The sequence below is a fragment of the Condylura cristata genome, unplaced genomic scaffold (genome assembly GCF_000260355.1).
Source record: "Condylura cristata isolate star-nosed mole 26May11 unplaced genomic scaffold, ConCri1.0 scaffold00029, whole genome shotgun sequence".
NCBI lineage: Eukaryota > Metazoa > Chordata > Mammalia > Eulipotyphla > Talpidae > Condylura > Condylura cristata.
In genome coordinates this window covers 9,566,397-9,586,657 of record NW_004567130.1, presented here as the reverse complement: position 1 = coordinate 9,586,657, position 20,261 = coordinate 9,566,397, and the positions used below count along the sequence as shown (strand labels likewise).

Below are 20,261 nucleotides of genomic sequence, written 5' to 3'. Positions count from 1 at the left end.
TCAGATTCTCTGGTCTCATTTTCTCTGGCTAGTAGATGGTTTTCCAGGGCCCATTGTAGGCAAGGCAGGATGAGGCTTGGTAAGGCGGAGGGGTGAGGGGGGCTTCAGGTGAACACTGGGAGGTGCTTGGAGCCTCCAGCCATCCCCCTGCGGCCACGTCATGGTCTGGCTTACAGGGCCTGGCCAGGCTCTGCTGCCAGAAAAAGCAAACAGTGAAATGACATGCCAGATGCCAGGGCTGCCAGGCTCCAGGGTGGGCAGCGTTTGAGAGGTTTTACAAGAAGAGAAATTGTCAGGGAACATCACACACATCCCAGTGTCCCGGGGCTTCCCACCTCCCGCTCCCCCCACCCCGTTCCCCCTCTGTGTGGCCACCTCGCGAAACTTCCCCAGATGCAGCCTTACCTGGAGCCGCCAAGGCACGCAGGTGCCCAGTCATCTTCCCGCGGCCCTTGGCAGGCTAGAGGCCCCGCCCACCTGTGAGGAGGCCCCTGTGCCAAGTTTCGCTGTGCCTGCCTGTGGTCATGATGGATTCTCAATGCCTCCATTCTGCTTTCATGCTCCTCCCCTAAAAACAAAGGTTCATGAACTTGAACCCTGACCCTTGCCTTTGTAGCTAACCTCAGCCATCTTCTACCATCAACAGAGCCTTGTGTGCTTGATGCTAGTGGCCAAGATCACTCCACCCCGGATGCGAGGGCTTCTTGAGTCTCTGATGGCAGAGAAATGACACAGATCCCAGCTGCCTGGAGGGGCCCAGGAACAATGATGTCAAACGTGGTGAACGCAGAATCTCCAGCGTGGTTGGTGGGACAGGACCCTTTTGGGCGGCTGGACAGGGCAGATTCAACAACCTCCCACCTCCAAATAAAAAAGAAGTATCCCAGAGATGGCTGACTTTCCTGAGTTTTATTCTTCCTTCGTCACTGTTTGCTAAGGGTCTGGCAAGAGCCGGGCAGTATAGGCCCTGGGGGCCAGGGACAATGGTGTCCCCATCTCTGCTGGCAGGAGGCTTGCCTGAGAGCATCACACGTGTCTCCAGTGGTGGGTGATCAAGTGGGCCTGCCATCAGCGCAGGTTTTTGGAGGGGCAGGAGCTGAATTTAGGGGAGCATCCTAAAAGAAACTTGAAAGGTGATCTGATGTGCTTTGCCCAAGAAAGTAAGGGAGAGCCAAAGGCTGTGTGGGGGTGGCCGGGTGGGTGAACCTTCCAGACCCCAGAGGAATGGGGTGGGGGTGGCAGTGGGTGTCTGAGGCCAGAGGAAGGCCACAGGGCTCTTGGGTAATGGCTCACTGGTGTTTGCTATTTCTCTGTGAGCAACTATGTACACATTCGTTGTTAATAAATCCATTTTATAATGCAGGTTACAAAACAGCCTGCTGTTTGTTAGAAAAGAATAGCAAAACTTTGGCAGGAGGCCACAGATCAAAACTGTTGCTCAAATCGAAGCCGTTGGGAACACCCTGGCCTCACCTGTCCAGAGGAATGGAGGTGGGGCCTGCCCTTTCCAGCCCATCTCTTCACTGATGCCCACCCCCCACCTTCCCCCCAATCTTCTAAAAGAGGCAGGAAGAGGGGTGGGGGAAGGGAGGGGTACCCCTTGAAGGTGTTGTGGGGGCAGTTGAAAAGCTTCCTCTAAAACTTCAGTTCAGCTCACCTTCCAAGGCCCCAGGCCGGAGGGGCCCTACTGTGGACTACGCACAGCTCCCAAAGCACCCCACAAATTGCACAGCTCTGGGACACTTACTGAAATCTTGAAACAGAAATTACAGCCCCAGTTACAAGTCATTAAACCAACACTCGGCGAGGAGGGAGGCGTCTTGGCCAGAGTCTAAGGCGAAAGTAGAGCCAGCACCCAGGTAGCTGAGAGGGGTGCTCCAGCTCTTGCCTCCAGAGGAGGGGGCCCTCCCTGGGTGGGGGGGGTACAGAACTAGAAACTGAGTCTCTGGGAGAAAAGCAGGGAATGTCCTAGCGTCTGGATAAAGCAGCTTGGATATTTTGTTTCTCTGGGTGGGAGGAGACGGTGCAAGGCCCATTATACTGTGGCCCCACCACGGGGCGGGGGGTGGTCTTCACCTCCCGTTCACAGATGAGGAGGGGCCAGACCTGTCCTGTCAAACAACATAAGGAGGAGGCCCGTGAGAGCAAGCCTGGCCCAGACACAGTGGGAGCTTAATGAACGCAGGGGTGGAAGCCTCCTCTGAGGACTAGGAGCTCTGGTGACCTTGCTGACCTCCGCATCGGCCATCGGGGGTGGTGTCGAGGCAGCCCTGCCTCTGTCCAAGATGAGGGCGCTTCGGCGTCCCCTCATTTCAGGGTGTTTTGCCAGTGGGTTGTGCCTGGAGAGGCCAAGTGCCCCGGCCCACGCTGACTGTGTGGCCGTCTGGGGTGGTAGGAATAGGTGGCCTGAATTGAGTTCAGATCCTGGCTCTCTGCTTGCTGGCTTTCTTTCATTTTTGAAGATTCATTTATTTATGCATATGAGTTGGGGTACAGGCCAGAGGTGCAGGGGGAGGTGGTAAGAATATCCACCAGAACGGACTGGGGAGCAGAACACTCAGCTTGACCGAATCACACTGCTGAGGGGAGCAGCGGGTGGGACAGGAGAGGCCTGCTGCGCCATGCGGGTCACCTCCCTGGCCAGGGGATAACGCATGCTGCAGTGGCTGCAGAGAGCTTCCTAGAGCTGAGACCCAAACCCCGTCTAAAGTACACCTGGACTGGCAGTACCCTCGTCTCTTGCTTGGATGATGATGATTGTTATTATTAGGGGTCTCTGTGCCTGCTCCCTCCAGTCCAGAGCCTACAGAGCATTTCATTTCTTTCTGAAATGAGAATCTGGTCAGATCCCTCCCTGCACAAGCCCATCACTGGGCCCCACTTCCACACGAGAAAGGCCCTCTGCCACCTAGCCACCGCGCCCTCATTCTGGCTAGCCAAATGACTGAAACTCCACTCATCAAGCTCTGTCGACCTCAGCTCATGCATTGCCCTCAGCCTTAGTCTTGCTCTGTGCACCTCCAGGCTCTCTTCCCAACCTCCTGGAGATTAGGGCCCTTCCTGGGGCGACTAGACTAGTACCTATCACACAACAGAGTTATCATCTGCCTCCCGACTCTCTCCTGTTTGCTCCCAGCCACTGGTCCAGGCTGTGTTCCCCCAGAAGCTCAGATAAGCTTTGCAAAAACACCGTTTACCGTTTACTGAGCACGTGTGAGAGCCCGCGGCCTCTGCGCTGTGCTGTTTCACCATTACGGTGCAGCTGTGGAATAAAGTCTTCTCCACTTCACAGGGGAGCAAAGGCATCTCGGAGACATAATCGTGTGCTCAGGGGTGGCACCAGGACTAGCATCCTGGAATTCAAAGCCATCCACCGGGAGTTGGATCACAGTGGGAGGTCTGCCAAGGGATAGCACCTGGCAGCATGACTCAGCACCAGATTGCAGGACGGGTGCACCTATTTGTGCCCTCATCTTGGAGCTGAAGACAGCCTGGGGTGCCAGCCCAATCATAGCCATAAAGACCAGCATTATTGATCACTTACCACGTGTCAGGTGGTGGGTGAGTAGCGTACCTTACTGGCCTTTTTTTTTTAGATCTTATTTATATAAGAGTCGGTGTGTAGGTCAGAGCTGGGGGGGCGGGGTGAGAGGATCCCCAGAAACAGAGTAGGGAGCAGGAAAGGGGGATCCACTGAAATACACTGCTGAGGGGAGCAGCGGGCAGACAGGAGAGGCTGCTGCACCATGTGGGTCAGCTCCCTGGGCCTCGTGGGCCAAGGATTTTGCTCGTGCTGCAGCGGCTGTGGACAGCTTCATAGTGCTGCACTTAAACCTCTTGCACCATCAGGGAGGCCCTGACTGGCCTTTTCTAACCACCTCAGTAACCCTGTGAGAAAAGGATGTTCTTAGCCACAATTTACAAGGGAGAAAACAGACTCAAGATCATACAGCGCATTATAGGTGAAGCCAGAAGTCAAGCCAAGGAACCCAGTCCCTTGTTTCAGGACCACACATTTCTGAACTACTTGAGGGTTATTTGCTCAGGGTTGGGAGAGGAATTGCAACTGTTCTTGAGTGATTTGTTTGTGGTCACTCTTCTATTCAGCTCCCTTGAAGTAAATAATCTTGGGCACTTTTTGTTCCCCAAAGATGAAACAGAGACTCGTTTGGCATGAAGAACTTGGGACAGTCCATGCCTTTAGGATAGAAGGAATGTTCCCACTCCAGTCCTAGGCAATGCATAAGCTCCTCACTTTGAAGCCTCCTTGATTGACCCCCCCATGCTCCAGGCACCATAACAACCCAATCCTCAGGAGCAGCAAAGCCTTAGGTGTGAGAAGGAGGGAAAGAGCTTATACAGTTACCAGCAGCTTTGTCTCCGATTCAGAGTTCTTGGTGATAGCAAGAGCATTGTCTTTTTGGGACTCCTTGAACCAGACATTAGCAGCAGTATCATCAGTATCAGCTTCCTCACCATTATACTTAATTTTACTTCCTGATCACAAAGATAAAAATGAACAATGAAGACTCCCACCAGGTTGGAAAAATATCTCGCAGAGCTAGCAAATTCAGTTAGGCTGCAGGATACAAGGTTAATAGAAAGAAAATCTGCTTCATTTCACATACTAATAATAAATGCTCTGAAGATTAAGAAAACTATTTTGTTTACAAAAGAATAAAGTACTTAGGAATAACTTTAACCAAGGAAGTGTAAGAGTTTTATGTTGAAGGCTACAAAATATTGCTGAAAGAACATTTAAATGAGTTAAATAGATGGAAAAGTATGTATGTTCATGGGTTGGAAGACTTAATATTGTTAAAATGTCAAAAATCTTCAAAGTGATCTATGGATTTAACCCAGCCCCTGGACCATTTCATCCTAGGCTAGGCTGAATAAATAACACTTGGTAACTTCATAGCCACGTACAAAAGAATGAGGTTGGACACTTTCCTTACACCACAGGCAAAAAATTAACTCAAAATGGATAAAAGACAAACCAGTTAATGATTACCAGAAGTGAAAAGCAAGGACCTTGCGTAAATCAGGTAAAATCAGTCAATTCTATGGCAAACGATAGACTTGGACTTTTTGTCATGAACTTTACGTGGCATAAAAAAACAAAAGGGCCGAAACTATAAAAGAACTATATGGACGAGAAGATAGGGGCAAAGCTTTATGACATCGACTTGGCAATGATTTCTTGGATATCAAACCAAAATACAGGAACAAAAAACTGATAAATTAATTGGCCTCCAGAATTAAAAACTTTTGTGTTTCAAATGACTGAAGAAAGTGAAAAGACCAGCAGAATGGAAGGTCAATTTTGCAAAGTACACATTTGATAAGAGATTAATATGTAGAATATATGAAGAATTCTTACAAGTAAGCAACAAAAAGACAAACACCTAACTTAAAAATGGGCAAAGACATTTAAAATTTTTGAAAAACAATTTCTCCATTGAAAATATACAAGTTTTTAATATGAACATGAGAAGAGGCGCTCCCTGGTGACACAACAGGCTCAAGTTCAGCACTGTGAAGCTGTCCGCAGCCTCTGCAGCACGGGTTCCATCTCTGGCGGGGGTAGGGGGTGACCCACATGGCGCGGCAGACCTCTCCTGACCCACCCTCTGTTCCCCTCAGCAGTGTACTTCAACAATCTGCCTGTTCTGCTCCCACTCTGTGAATCCTTTCACCCCCCCCCCACCTCTGGCCTACACCCCAGAGGGGCACATACACCCCAGTTCTTGTGTGCATAATTTTTTTTAATGCTAGGGGGAAGAAGTCAGTCCCACAAGACCACATACTTGATGATTCCCTTCATATGAAATATCCAGAATAGTGAACTCCAGAGAGAAAATATAGATTAGTAGATGCCAGAGACTGGAGTGAGGGAGCAGAAAATGGAGAATGAGAACTAATGGGTAAAGGAGTTGGGTTTGTTTTTTTTTAAGATTTATTTATTTATACATACAGAACTGGGGCACAGGCCAGAGGTGCAGGAGCAGTGAGAGGATTCACCAGAGACAGAGTGGGGAGCAGAACAGGCAGATCAAAGTAGTACACTGCTGAGAGGAGCAGCGGGCGGGCCAGGAGAGGTCTGCCGTGCCATGTGGTCACTTCCGGGGCAGGTGGGGATCGAACTCGTGCTGCAGTGGCTTTAGCTTCTTACTGCTGTGCTTTAACCTGCTGCACCACCAGGGAGGGCCCAGGTACAGGAGTTTTGGGGGGGAGGGTTGGTGAAAATATTTTACAGTTGGACAGTAGTGATGCTTGCACAAACTTGTGGATACACTAATAATCACTGATCTGTCTGATGGAGACAGGAATGCAGGGGAGGCATGACACATTTGACTCACACAAAGGGGACAGGTAGAAGCGGCCAGTGCAGCAACTGACACAGCCCTAGCATCAAGGTCCTCAGGCACCAAAGCCCGGTGCCGCTGTCTGGGATGTTGGGGTGTCTGCAGGAGGTCGAGCAGATAAGACGGTTGGGGGCTGTGCCTGAAACTCAGACCCAAAAGGTGAAAGATAAGGACGAGGAGATGAAGCTCCTCAGGAATCTCTGGTCCTCTCAAGTTAGCTCTGGTCACCGGGAGTGAGCTCTCCCAGGGAGAAACTGCCTGTGTCAGGCAGCCTCTCCACCAGCACCGGGCAGCTGTTCAGCCTCTGCCCACCTGGCCTCTGCAGGTGCCTCTTCCCACCCGCTCTGTCCCTCTGCGGGCAGCAGCCTCCTGCCTGCCTGTCCATGCCGGGACTCCTCGGCACTGACCTCCCCCAGAGGAGGCCACTCTCTCCTTAGGCCGCCTGCCGGCAACCATGCAGGCTTCTCCCTCTGCAAGCCTGTCCCTTCCGGGCAGCTCTTCCTGCCCACCTGCACCTATGCAAGTGTCTTTTCCTCTCCTGTCTCTTTCTAATAAACCTCCTCTTGAAATATAACCGAGTCTCTGTCTCGTGGAGAATCTCGCCGTGTGCCGCTGAAAGGTGAGCTCTGGTGAAACCTTTCCTAGAGTGAACCCAAGGACCCCGAACTCCAAAGAGGACATCATGTCCACTGTAAGAAAGGTGTATTTATGGCATGTAAATTATATCACACTTAATACATTTTTATTAGATTAAAAAGGAAATGAAACTGGTCCCGAATAAAAAGGTGGTGCACAAACTGTCTCAGGGGCACCAGACAGAACTAGGGTGGCCCCTAGTTCTCTTTGTCTTCCCTTTTCAGGTCACCCCCGGCCGCACCTCTCAATGGTCGGAGCGCGCCTCCCTTGCCTCTTCCCATAAGGTTTACCCCAAGGTGAGCTCCCCACCCCTGAGCCCCTCTGTACCCACCCAGCTGGTTTAGCTAGGTGGCACTTTGACTTCCCCAGCAACCAACCGCCTCAGGGAGGGCATCCAGGGTGCGGCCTGGGCAGCTCTACTGCCCCCTGCAGTTGTTTGCTTACTCCTGGTTGTCCCCTGGTCCCCTGAGAGCTTGGCAAACAAGAACTAAACACTGGGGACTTACTTGGAGGTGTGTCCGGAGGTGGCCAGAGGTAGGAGGTTCACCTTTATTTCAAGAGAGGCCAGCAAAGCACCCTGCAGCTTCAGGGGATGGCCCAGGCTTCCTAACACACTATGAGGCCCGCACTGATGGAGCTCGGCCATGGCACGAGACGGGCCCTCGGAGGAAAGGCCGCTGTTTCCCGTCAGACAGGCTGTGTGACCTTAGAAACGTTTCTTAAGCTCTCTGATCTTCCACTTCTTGGACTCTAAAATGGGAACGCCCCTACCGTTTTCCAAATGGTTTGATGATGAGGTACCGATATCAGCACAGAAGAAATGCTCAGCTAAAGGGAGACCTGTGAGCTCCAGGCAGGCAGGGACCTAACTGTGTTGTTCACTGTAGTGTCTCCAGCGCTCTCTTCCGCATGCTTTTCACCTCCGCACCGTTCCTCAAGCATCCCCTCCGCCTGGGATGCCCTTTCCCCCACGCCCAGCTCCACTGATCACATCCTCCCCTTCTCCAAGGTGTAGCTCAAGTGCCCCTGTGCCCCCCTGGACGGCTTCTGTGCCTGGGTTGGTCCCTGCCTGGGGCCTCTGGAGCTGAGACTGTGGGGCAGCGTGCAGACTGGCAAATAGCAGGGGTGAAGTTACTTCTTCCTTTATCCCTCACTTTGCTTGTCTGTAAAATGGGCTTAATAACAGCGCCTAGCCCACAGGGGTGTTCTGAGGCTTAAACGGGGCAATGCACTTTGCGTTAGACAGACTAGACCTAGGCTGTCCTACGCGGCAGCCACAGCAACACGGGGCAATTTAAAGTGAACTGAATCAAAATTCAATTCCATTAAAATGTGAGTTCTTCAGGCTCACTAACCATGTCTCACAGTCACCAGTGGTGATCAAGTATGTGCAACAGCACAACCCTATCTAGAACATTTCCATCACTGTAGAAAGTTTTATTCAACAGCTTGCCGTCCCTCTGTCATGACACATGCGTGTGCATCCACGCGTGTGAGCTACGCACCTCCACACAGCAAATGCTCTCCGCCTACTTGTGGCCCAGGCGCTTCAGCAGGAAGAGAACCCAGGATGCCTCAGGGGCCTGCCGCTCCTGGAAGGACCCAGCCCCTCCCCCTGGCGTTCCCTGCCCAGTTTCTGATGTCCCCAGAAGTATCTGTGGCGCCTCACATTAGAGGGATTAGGGCGAGAAGGGAGACTGGTGAGAAACGGGCAGGATTAGAGTCTAATGAGAGGGCAGCGGAGGAACCCAATCTCCGCCTGGCCTGGCGGGGAAGTGGGTGTAACAGCAGCCCTGGGCTTTGCAGAAAGGGCCTGGAATGTGAAATGGGCGGGACTGGGGTGTGGCAAGTTACCTAACTGTTCCTGAGTCTCCAAACAGGCGCCCCGATAGAGGGAGATGGCCAAGATGGCCTTTTCTTCTCCTTCCGGATCCTTCTGAATCTATCAGGGCATGGCAGATGGCCACAGGACTCGCCCACACCCACACTCACACCCACTCTTTTGAATGAGTCCAGAGATAGCCTGGGGGTAGGGACCTGGGTGTAAGGAGAGCACCTGGCTGGTGGGCAGGCAGGTGAGCGCCAAGTGGCTTGGGCTAGCTGAGCTATTGGGACCCAGACAGCTCAGCAGCGATTCAGTCCATGCAAACCCCTCCAGCCCTGAAGATTCACCAGAGACAGAGTGGGGAGCAGAATAGGAAGATCAACTGAAACGCACTGTGCCATGTGGGCAGCTCCCTGGCTGGGGATCGAACCTGTGCTGCAGTGGCTGCCAATCGCTCCACAGTGCTGTGACCTAGCCCCTTGCGCCACCAGGGCGGCCCATGCTGCTGGTGTCTTTATCAGCCTCTGCCCTCACGGAGTACAAGACTTGATGGTCTCTGTGTCTCAGATCTTCCCTGCACCCACGTGAGGAGGACAGGGCAAGCATTGATAACTCCATTTTGGAAGTGACACCATGTTGCAGGGGAAATCCGTAGGGGCATGGGACAAGCCTGGGCTTGGCAGGCCTGTCTGGTGGAGTGCCAAGCAGCATGGCAGAAATCGAAGGGCAGGAGAAGCTTCTGGGCTTCCTCATGACCTTACGTGGGTGGAGATGTGCCTCACTGAGCAGGTGTTTACAGTCCCAAGAAACAGCCTTGTCATCCCAAGTCTATCCCTACACCCCCTTCTCCTAGGGTCCAGAGCAGGCAGGATCCCAGCAAGACCCTATGTCCTCATGACCTGGGTGGTGGGAAGGACAGCAGTGGGTGAGGCTCAGCCTTCCCCATGTTGAAGCCTGCAGGCTGTCACGTGACAGGTCTGAAAGGCAGGGCAAGTGTTGGGCCTCTGGAAAAGCCACCCTTGGCAGCAGGGACCCCTGGGAGCTCCAATCCTCGGCTCCAGCCTGCTCTTGAGCATGACTTCTTATTGCAGAAGAAGGACATACACCCCGACCTGCATTGACCAAGTCTTGTTCAGACGTGGAGATCATTAGACCCTCCTGCCCTGTCAGAGCTGGAGGGGTGACCTGTGCAGAACCCTACATGTGGGGGCCCTTCACTAGTGGCATGGAAAGACTGAGGCTTGGCGAGAAGGGTGCCAGCAGGGAGTGCCCTTCTCCCCCCTGAAATTGCCTTGGTTCCTGATGCCTCGAACAGGAAAATGACTCCCTGGTTTTCACAAAGGTTGGAGGCGCTGGAACGCGCCACCCATTTGAGTTCAGGCGGAGAACAGGCTGTCTGTTTGGGGAAGGCTGTTTCCAGAGGGATGTTGAGCTTGGGCTGGGCTGCCGGGGGTTGTGGGGTTAGGGCTGTTGTTATGCTTCAAACCCCCCTACGGCCAGGGCCTGGAGGCGAGGGAGCGCTGATTCAGGTTTTCCAGGGCTCACCCTGACCTCCCACACCTTGGGAGACCCGCCTCACGCCCTCCCAGCCTCCTCTGCCTGGCAGGGGAGATCTGGCACACCCTCCCGGGTCCCCCTGCTCCTCAGACCTGTCCTGGAGCCAAACACGGGACTGCACCTAATCCTGATTATGTAATGTGCGATCCAACAGTTGGCCAAGGAGGAGGCGCCTGGAGCCACGCCCAGGAGTGGGGCAAAAGGCCCCAGCTGGGTCAGGGCCTCCCACCAGGCTTAGCCTCTGCCTGCAGCGGCCCCGACTCCTGCAGCCTCGCCCAGCATCATGAGTGGCCGAGTCGGAGACCTGAGTCCCAAGCAGGCAGAGACCCTAGCCAAGGTGAGAGCCCTTCCCCAGTCAGCCCCGTGGGGAAAGAGCTGAGGGACAGAAGTGGGGCTGTGGCCGAAACCCAGCTGACTCGGTGTGCGTTTGACGTTGTTTCTTTGCTCTCACTTCTCCCAGAGTCACACCCCAGTGACATGGGCTGCAGCGGGCAGGGTCTGAGCAGGGGTATTCCAGGCACTTCTGTGGGTCCCAGGTCAAGCCTGACTTCCCATCCAGGAGCCAGACCCAGACAACTGCACCCTCAGGCCTCCCTCTTAGTCCCTGAAGGCGGAAGCACCCTGAAAGAAGACCTCTCGGGAAGAGCCAGAGAGACAGGGCACATTGTGTCATCATCCCCCTGGTCGATGGGAAAGAGGACACATAATCACCAACATGCTTTTGTAGAAAACGGGGTGATATTAGGCCTTCCCTGGTGGTGTAGCGGGTTAAAGCACAGCACTGTGAATCTAACGCCGCTTCCGCATGAGTTCGATTCCCGCCTGCCCTGGAGGTGACCGCATGGCGTGGCAGACCTCTCCTGACCCGCCCGCTGCTCCCCTCAGCAGTGTACTTTGTCGATCTGCCTGTTCTGCTCCCTCTCCCTACTGTCTCTGGTGAATCTTCTCACTGCCCCTGTACCTCTGGCCTGTACCCCAGTTCTGTATGCATAAATATTAAATCTTTTAAAAAAGAAAATGGGAGGATTAAAGGCAAACACCTTGATGGGCTAGCACCTAGGGAGAGCTACGGATGCATCCACACTCCAACCCATTCACCGCCCCCAGCTCTCCACCGCTCCCTCTACCTGTCCACCTGCCGATCACTCCTTCCTCTACTCACCTACCCTGTTTTCTCCCATCTGCCCATCCATTTGTAGAGTACTTTTCCCCACTCCTCCGCCCAGTCTTCTTTCGAGCCATTTATCTCTCGCCCATCCTTCCACCCGCCTACATACACCTTCACATACCCACCCAGTGTGATCATCTCTCCTACCACCCTCCCACCCGTCCTTCCACCACCATGGGCCCCACTGGGAGAGAAGACGGATGGGGAGTCTCAGGGTCTGGCAGCCGAGGTGCCGAGGTCCAGTGTGAAGGTCACTTTAACCAGCTTCTCTTTTCCTAGTTTCGAGAAAATGTCCAGGATGTGTTGCCAGCTCTGCCAAACCCTGATGACTATTTCCTCCTGCGCTGGCTCCGAGGTGAGGGCAGAAGTGGGTGGGTGGGTGGGGGGCGCCTGGGGCCACAGCAAGAGGGGGCTTGGTCCTGACTGTTCCACTGTAACGTCTGGCCACACCAGAGCTTTGCTTCACACGGTCAGGTCTAGGAGAGAGGGGTGCAGGAAAGGAAGGTCCCCTCAGGGGCCCAGCACGCTTCTTAGCTCCCCCTGCCCAGGATCGGGCGGGCTGACTGCAGGCCGCCTCTTCCCACCTAATGTCTTTCTCCCATCTTCCCCATAGCTCGGAATTTTGACCTGCAGAAATCAGAGGCCATGCTCCGCAAGGTGAGACGAGATCCCCTAGGATTTATGGGGGTCAATTCAGGCCTTAACCTCCCCCCTCCAACCCTGTCTCAGCGGGGCTGGCAGCGTAGGGTCTTACCACTCATCTCCCTTTCAGTACATGGAATTCCGGAAGACCATGGACATTGACCACATCCTTGACTGGCAACCCCCAGAGGTGAGCCAGCAACCCCTCAACCCAACATTTCCACCTGAGCAGCCTGGAGGCCACCAGGCACCACAATTAAAGGGCAGCGAGAGGCTCGTGGAAACTCCTGGGCTTCCCAGCTCTCCCATTAATACTTGTGACTATTTCCCGAGGTCAAGACCTCGGCTGCGACTTCATTGGCATGAGCTCACTTGATCATCAGAATCCTGTAAGGTGGGTTCTATCGTCCACATTTTACAGATGAGGATGCTGCAATCCAGGAAATGTTAAGCAGCTTACCCTGTGTACCCCAGCTCCAAGGTGGGGCTAGGATTTGAGCCCAGCCCTGTCTACCCCCAGACCCTGCTGCTTCACACCACAGTGGGCCTGTGTCTCTACACCCTACTCCTCCGGCCGTGCTCAAAGTATCTTTCTGGGCAGGAAAGAAACTTAGTCCACCAGGGTTCCAGGGAGGACTGTCCCCTGCTGGCATCTTAGAAAAGCATTAGTCAATCAGAACTTTTTTGGAGGGGCCTATACGTCACAGAACCAGATTCTTTGCATTGCTAACATGATCTGGAGACTCTCCCCAACGGTCAGGTAAGGGAGAGAGGATCTGAACAATTTTCCTGAAGAACAGGTGGGAGGGGGCTCAAGGAGAAGGTGTCACGTGCTACAGGACACACAGCAGGGACCAGCAGGGACTGTGTTCAGAATCAAGTCCCCCATCCAAGCCCACCTGCCCCACAGGGAGAGGGATGTGGGATATATTGGGGGCAGAACTGAAGAGCCTGGAGGCCTCAAGCCAGACCCAGCTGAGGCCTGGTTGGTCATGTACATGCCTCAAGCACAGCTCCTCCCTGTAGGCCTCTCAGTGTTTGCACCAGGACAGACATGCAGCCTTCCCGGGGGTTGGGCTTGTACCACTGTGCATGTCCTTCTGGCCTGGGGGTCTCTGGGGCAGTGCATAAGCCAGGTTCCATGTCTTTCCACTTGCAGGTGATCCAGAAGTACATGCCGGGGGGACTGTGTGGTTACGACCGTGATGGCTGCCCTGTGTGGTATGACATCATTGGGCCACTTGACCCCAAGGGGCTGCTCTTCTCAGTCACCAAGCAGGACCTGCTCAAGACCAAGATGAGGGACTGTGAGCGCATCCTGCATGAGTGTGACCTGCAGACTGAGCGGGTGAGGCCCAGGCTAGTGGGTGGGCAGGCAGGGGGCAGGGGACCTGCCAGGGCCCTCGGTCCCAAGGGCACATCTCAGGGTTCTGGAAGCCCACACACCAGCTCTGCTGCTTACCCACTGTGCAGCTTTGGCAAATCACCTCACCTCTCTAAGCTTCTTCAACTGCAACACAGGGACAGTAAATAATGGCAGCACAAATATTAAATGAGACAATGCAAGCATAAGACCTAGCACACAGGATCTGACACATATGTGTCAACAATGTTTGTTTTGTTATTCCTTCTGACCCTTTGTCTTTGCTGAATGTCTAGATATGTGAGTTGAGATATGGATGGGACAAAGGATGGATGGATGGGTGGATGGGTGGATGGGTGGACGGATGGACGGACAGATGGACGGGTGGATGGGTGGACAGATGGATGGATGGACGGATGGATGGATGGATGGATGGATGGATGGATGGATGGATGGATGGATGGATGGATGGATGGATGGATGGATGGATGGGTGGTGGCTGGATAACAAATGGTTGATGTGTAGATGATGGATGAGCGTATATATACATTCACTGTTGTCCATTTGCTCCTCTGAGAGAATCCCTGAGGGGTCCTATGTTTTAGGGTCACCATCCCCCAATTTCTGAGCCTGCACCCTGAACCTTGGGACTTATTCCTGCTCTCATCCTTACAGCTTGGGAGGAAGATTGAGACCATTGTGATGATATTTGACTGTGAAGGCCTGGGACTGAAGCACTTCTGGAAACCTCTGGTAGAAGTGTACCAGGAGGTGAGATGAAGGCTCCTGGGAGACCCCTGCTCCCTTCAGTGATCCCCTTAGGCCTTGTTGCTCTCTCAGACCCAAGATCTGGTAAAAGGGGGTGGCCTTCCTGGGACCAATCACTGCAACTCAGGATCCAAAGGATTTTGAATGCATTTCCCAAAAGATCCCACAGAACAGGCCTCAGGACAACACTACTGAGACTCCAGGGCAGCTTCCTCCATACCCCAAACTGCACTGTCACCCTTAGTGCTGTGTTGCAGGCAAGTGGCTCACCTCAGTGCTTTGTTTTCTTCCCCCACCGTATGTGATACTGATACGCTGTGTCTCAAAGGGATATAGGGAGGCTCCAGTGAGCTGCAGAATGAAGTGTTTGCCTGCAGCCTGGAAGATAAAATTTAGGGAGGCGCCTCCAGAGGCCAGTGGAGGTGATGGGAACCCACCACAGTCCTCCCAACCTCCCAGAGGGGTTGCAGTCATGGAGTTAGGAGAAGATGAGGTGTGGGCTCTGACAAGGTGTTTCTTGGTTCCACAGTTCTTTGGCCTCCTTGAAGAGAATTACCCAGAAACCCTGAAGTTCATGCTGATTGTGAAAGGTGTGTTGCAAGAGACATCATCTCCCTGAGCCCCCATGGGGATAACAGTCATGCCTTATTCCCAGGCTGCTAGTGAGCGAGGCAGGTTGCTTGCTTGCCTGCATGCAAGACATTTGGAGTGCCTGGGCTGGAGTAAATGTTCAATTAATGGTAACATCTATGGTTGACCTTACTATTTACGAGGTAGCTTCACCCCCAACCCTTCCAGGAAATCTCCATTCATTTCTCCTGCAACAATGATCTCTACCCACACTGCCTCTGGTCCCAGCAGCTGGAGCCATGCAACCCAGCCTCTCTCATCAGCTGTCTGGGGGAGCCTCCATTTGTCTTGCATGTGTTCATCCTGTTTTCCATCCTGGATTATTGGCTCCTTGAAGTCAAAGCCTCTGATTCTCCACTTCTCCTGTAGCTTTTGCAGACTTGGAGACATGTGGATGCTCAGTGGGTATTTGGATGGCTGTTTTTTGTGGTCATATGAATAGATGGATGGATATCTGATGGTTGGCTGGTTGATTGGTTGGCTGATCAGTTGCTTAGTGAAGTGCCTAGTTCACTGTCCCATTTGTTGGCTGGTGAGTTGACTGGTGGTTGGTTAAGTAGATGTTAACTTGATTGACTGATTGATTAGTTGGCATTTGGGTTGATTGAGTGTTGAGTAGCCGGCTGGCAGATTAATTAGTTTGTTGTTTGATTGGATCTTAGATGATTGCCTGCTGGTTATTTGAATAGACTACTGGCTAGAGTATGCAGTTGTTTGGGCAGGTAGCAGGTTGCCTAGATACCTGGCTTGCTGATTGTCTAATGAATTGATTGGTTGTTTGACTATATGGTGTTTGGCTGATTGGTTGGTAAACTAATTGTTGGCTTGGTTAGAAGATGAATTGACTGACTGGCTAGCTGGTTGGTGGAGAGACTGGATAACTGATTGGACAGTTGGAGAGTTGTCTGCTTGTTGGCTGGTTGACCAGTTTGTTGGATGGTTTGTCAGGCACAGAGCATTGGAACTTTCCAAGATTATTTATGATTCCTTGGTAGTATTACTATAACTTTCATTGAAAAATTGGTCCAATGAATTATTTTCTCTCTGTTTTCCTTCTTGTTTCTCTCCAGCCACCAAACTGTTCCCTGTGGGCTACAACCTTATGAAGCCCTTCCTGAGTGAGGACACTCGTAGAAAAATTGTAGTGTTGGGCAGTAAGTAGTTCCACTTCCATCCCCTGAATATGTGCACAAGTTTTGGAGTATAGTTGGTCCATTACCCCATCGAGAGAATATACACCACCCACAGACTGAGGGTCCTCCTTCCCAAAATTGATGTGGCTCTTACACTACAGAGGTTATCCAGTTATCCTGATCTTGTTCCCTGTCCTTGGTAACTAAGACCTCCATACCTTCTTCCTTATCAGTTTCAGTTTGGCTGGTAATCAACCTCTGGGTAATGGGCTTCAGTTTCCCTTCAACATGTATGTCAGTAACATGGGCTGATGAGGATGAAAAAGAGCATGAGGAAGAGATATGATTCCGAGATGGAGGCTCAACAAGAAAGAAGGAAGGAAGCCAAGAAATAGTTAAATAGCTTTAAAACTCAAACCAGTGAACCAGACTTGAAGGATAACTTTTCACAAGATTTGATGGATAGATCAGCAAAGCAGGAGATCTGAGGATCTGGGGGTGGAGGGTGTTGCAAATTCCTGCTTTCTCTCCCTTTTTACCTGAGTCTCTGCCTCTGCTCAGTTCCACTTGGGTGTATCACAAGATAACCCCCCAAACCTGGAGCAACAGCTATACCCCTGGTGGTGGTTCCTGGGGTTCTGTGCACTTGGCCCTGATGTGGTATTTGCACTCATTACACTGGTGCAAGGAGCGGCAGGACAGTCATAAGGCCATGGCGACACCCCAGGATCCAGAATTCTTAGGGTTTTGCATGAAGAACAGTAACGGACATCATGGTTATAGGGAGGGCAGGGGGAATCCTTCCAAAGCCCTGAGCTGTCCATCCCCACCAACAGGTCAGACTCGAGTATGCCACTGTGTGACTCCCAACAAAGTCTTTTCCTTCATTGAACTTCAAAGTCACCTCGAGACAGTTAGACTACTCTTATCTTCACTACTCATGTCTGGGAGACCCTTAAAAATGTGCAAACCCATCAGCCAGGGGGCAGCACATTTCCATCCATGATGCAGCCAGAGGCTTAGGAGCCTGCAGAACAGGCTCTGGCCTGTCTCCTATGGGGTTTCTCCCTAATCTCATGTCCTCCTGGTGGGAAGAGGGGTTGACGGGTCTCCTGCATACCTGATAACTATGCTTAAACCCCTCTGTCCCTAGCCAACTGGAAGGAAGGTTTGCTGAAGCTCATCAGTCCTGAGGAACTGCCAGCTCAGTTTGGGGGGACCATGACTGACCCAGATGGGAACCCCAAATGTTTGACTAAGGTATGAAGAACCCCAGGACAGGGGAGGGAAGGTGAGCAACGCTAGGATCCTTCCTCACTCATTCACTCATTGCACAAACGTCTAGGGAAATAGCTAGACAGCCCCAGCCCTGCTCTGCCGGATTCCAGCAGAGGAGACTGGCTTGCAGGATGAGTTGGAAGGGCAAGTTCCAAGGATCTGGCCCAGGCTGGAGGGTCAGAGAAAGCCTCCTGGGTGGAGGAGCACAGGGTGAGCTGGCACTGCAGGAGATGGTGACAGTGTCTCAGGCAGATGGAGGAACACGACAAAAGCAGTGGCCTGAAGAGGGAGCGAACCCATTGTGTCCTGTGTACACAGATCAACTATGGTGGGGAGATTCCCAAGTCCATGTACGTGCGGGACCAGGTGAAGACTCAGTATGAGCACTCAGTGCAGATCAGCCGTGGCTCCTCGCACCAGGTGGAGTACGAGATCCTATTCCCAGGCTGTGTCCTCAGGTAGGGAGAGGCCACCACCCCCCTTATGACTGGGCCTTAGCCCTTCAGAGACTCTCAGGCTGAGGAGCAGACCGTCTCCCTCCCTCCCCCCACCCCTCACAGGTGGCAGTTCTCATCTGATGGTGCCGACATCGGCTTTGGGGTTTTCCTGAAGACTAAGATGGGGGAGCGGCAGCGGGCAGGGGAGATGACAGAGGTGCTGGCCAGCCAGCGTTACAATGCCCACATGGTGCCCGAGGACGGCAGTCTCACCTGCTCGGAAGCTGGCGTCTGTAAGTCCACCCTGCTGGGCCCCAACTCCAGAAGGGTGGAGTAACCTGTGCCACAGTTCCTAGGTCAGGCCATTCCTCTATACACCCATTCAGCCCACACTTGTGAGCACGTACTGAGCATCAAGGGACAGAAATAGACAGGCCCTGAGAGGGTTGAGAGTCCTCAGGCCGCAGAATGCAAGCTAGGGCCAATAGGGTGGAGCAACTTTCCCAGGAATAAACTGGGGTTCTGAAAAATCATTCAAATTGTCCTGAGTCTCACACGTATAGGAGCCACCTCAGGGCACCTGTACAACACTTGGGGAAAAGTCTTAGTGATTGAGCCCCTTGGCTTGTCCACCTGTGAAGCAGGTGGCTGTGAAGGGACAGAGGATATGCACAGGATGGCCCAGCACCCACTTCAGCTAAAGACAAGAATTCAGGGGTGGAGACAATGGGATGTAGTGGCTATTGTTCCCGTTGCCAACTGGTGCAACTAACGCCAGGGCCTGGGCACATGCCAAGAGGTCGGTGTCTGTTTACAGGCTCTGCTCATGGGGAAGGGAACAGGAGTGGTGGGAACATGGTCTGGCTTGGCATACAAAGCCAGCGGGAAGACCTGTCCTCCCACACGACTGGGCAGGGATTAAGAGCATATGAAGCCAAGCTCAACTACCCATCTGTCCATCTGTCCCCAGATGTCCTGCGCTTTGACAACACCTATAGTTTTGTCCACGCCAAGAAGGTCAGCTTCACAGTGGAGGTGCTGCTCCCGGACGAGGGCATGCAGAAATACGACAAGGAGTACACCCCTGTCTAGAGGGCGCCCTGCCTTCTCAGGGACCCCTGACCCTCTGCTTTCTCTCTCTGTATATCCGATGCTTCACCCAGAAATTGATCATTCGTCTTCTTGACTCTGACATTATTGAGTAGAAAAAGAGCTGCCTTGAGGCTGGTTCATATGCTGTGGTCAGATTAGGAAAGCTGTGAGAGGCACAGTGTTAGAGGAGGTTAAGGTTGCAGAAGAGGAAGAAGCAAGAGTAAAAGCAAGAGGGGTGTGTCACTAAACCCGAGAACTAGGGAAATGAATCCCCTAATCTTTGTCCTCCTTCTAAGGCGTTGGTGTGTGTTTGAATTTATTTTCCATGAACTATGAGCAACTTGGGTTGGAGATGTATCTAAATTTGTTGTACTTCTATTTACTTCCTTTTATTGTAGATGCTCTGTATATACTTGAATGGAGGTATATAGTTGAATGGAGGTAGGGAGTGGGTGATTCCTAGGTATGCATGACTAAAAAGAGACCAATGGGAGCAGATTTCAGCACCGCGGACAGGGACAGACCTTTGAAGGAAATGGGCTCTCCTGGAGACCCAGGAGCTCAAACCCCAGATTTCTGATAGTGGCTGCCTCCTTGGAAAGCTTACATCAGGCTTTATCTGGCTTGGGGCCCACAGTTTCCCCAAAACATCGCTCTCACCCTTTACACCTTCTCTATACTTTGTATATTCTAAGCAACTGAAGGCACATTCCTGGAAGCAAAGGTAGTCAGATCTGGCTCTAGCTGTTGTCTGGCAATAACAACAACAAAATAAAAATCACAGCTATTGCTCACTGAGTGATCTCTATGTACCTCACATGCTGCCAAGGGCTGTATGAGTGTAGCTCATTTCACCCTCCTACCTCCCTCGAGGCTGCTTATCAAGGCCACCTGATAAGGAAACAGGCTCAGAGAGGTGAAGTCATTTGCTCAACTTCATGCAGTTCCCAAGTGGCAGATCTAAGATCCAGATTTTTGTGGGGAACTGGAGCAATGAGACCCACAATACTCAATTATATGTTTGTCCAAGGAAACTCAGCAGAGAGGAGCAGAACTTGCGCTTCAAAACCAAGCACCCTGCTCATGTGGCTTCTGGGAGCTTGACACTCTGGTACCTACACAGCTTCCTGATACCCTGCTCCAAGTCAAGAGCATGTAGACTCTGACTTGAACCCTGAGTCCTGACACAGCTCTCATCAGGAGGAGCTGAATTTCCAGGGTGTGTGGGTGGGTGGGAACCAAAAGCCTTGGCTGGTGCTACGAGAAGCACCTTGGGAAGAGCTGAGGACCACGCCTGCAGCAGTGAGCCCACCTGCGGGCAGAGCTTGAGGCTGACTGAGATTAACCAAGCAGTGATCAGTGGC

At 52.5% G+C, this 20,261-nt stretch overlaps 1 protein-coding gene across 1 annotated transcript; it reads left to right on the top strand.

Annotated features, from left to right (window-relative positions):
• Positions 1–10,635: 10,635 nt before the first annotated feature.
• SEC14L3 (SEC14-like 3 (S. cerevisiae)) lies at positions 10,636–19,686 on the top strand. Its single transcript, XM_004690905.2, has 12 exons — positions 10,636–10,723; positions 11,834–11,909; positions 12,168–12,211; positions 12,327–12,386; positions 13,356–13,544; positions 14,235–14,330; positions 14,857–14,917; positions 16,028–16,111; positions 17,244–17,350; positions 17,687–17,826; positions 17,929–18,098; positions 18,776–19,686. The coding sequence occupies exons 1-12, from the start codon at positions 10,670–10,672 to the stop codon at positions 18,895–18,897; spliced, it is 1,203 nt and encodes a 400-aa protein (XP_004690962.1). The 5' UTR covers positions 10,636–10,669; the 3' UTR covers positions 18,898–19,686.
• Positions 19,687–20,261: the final 575 nt, after the last annotated feature.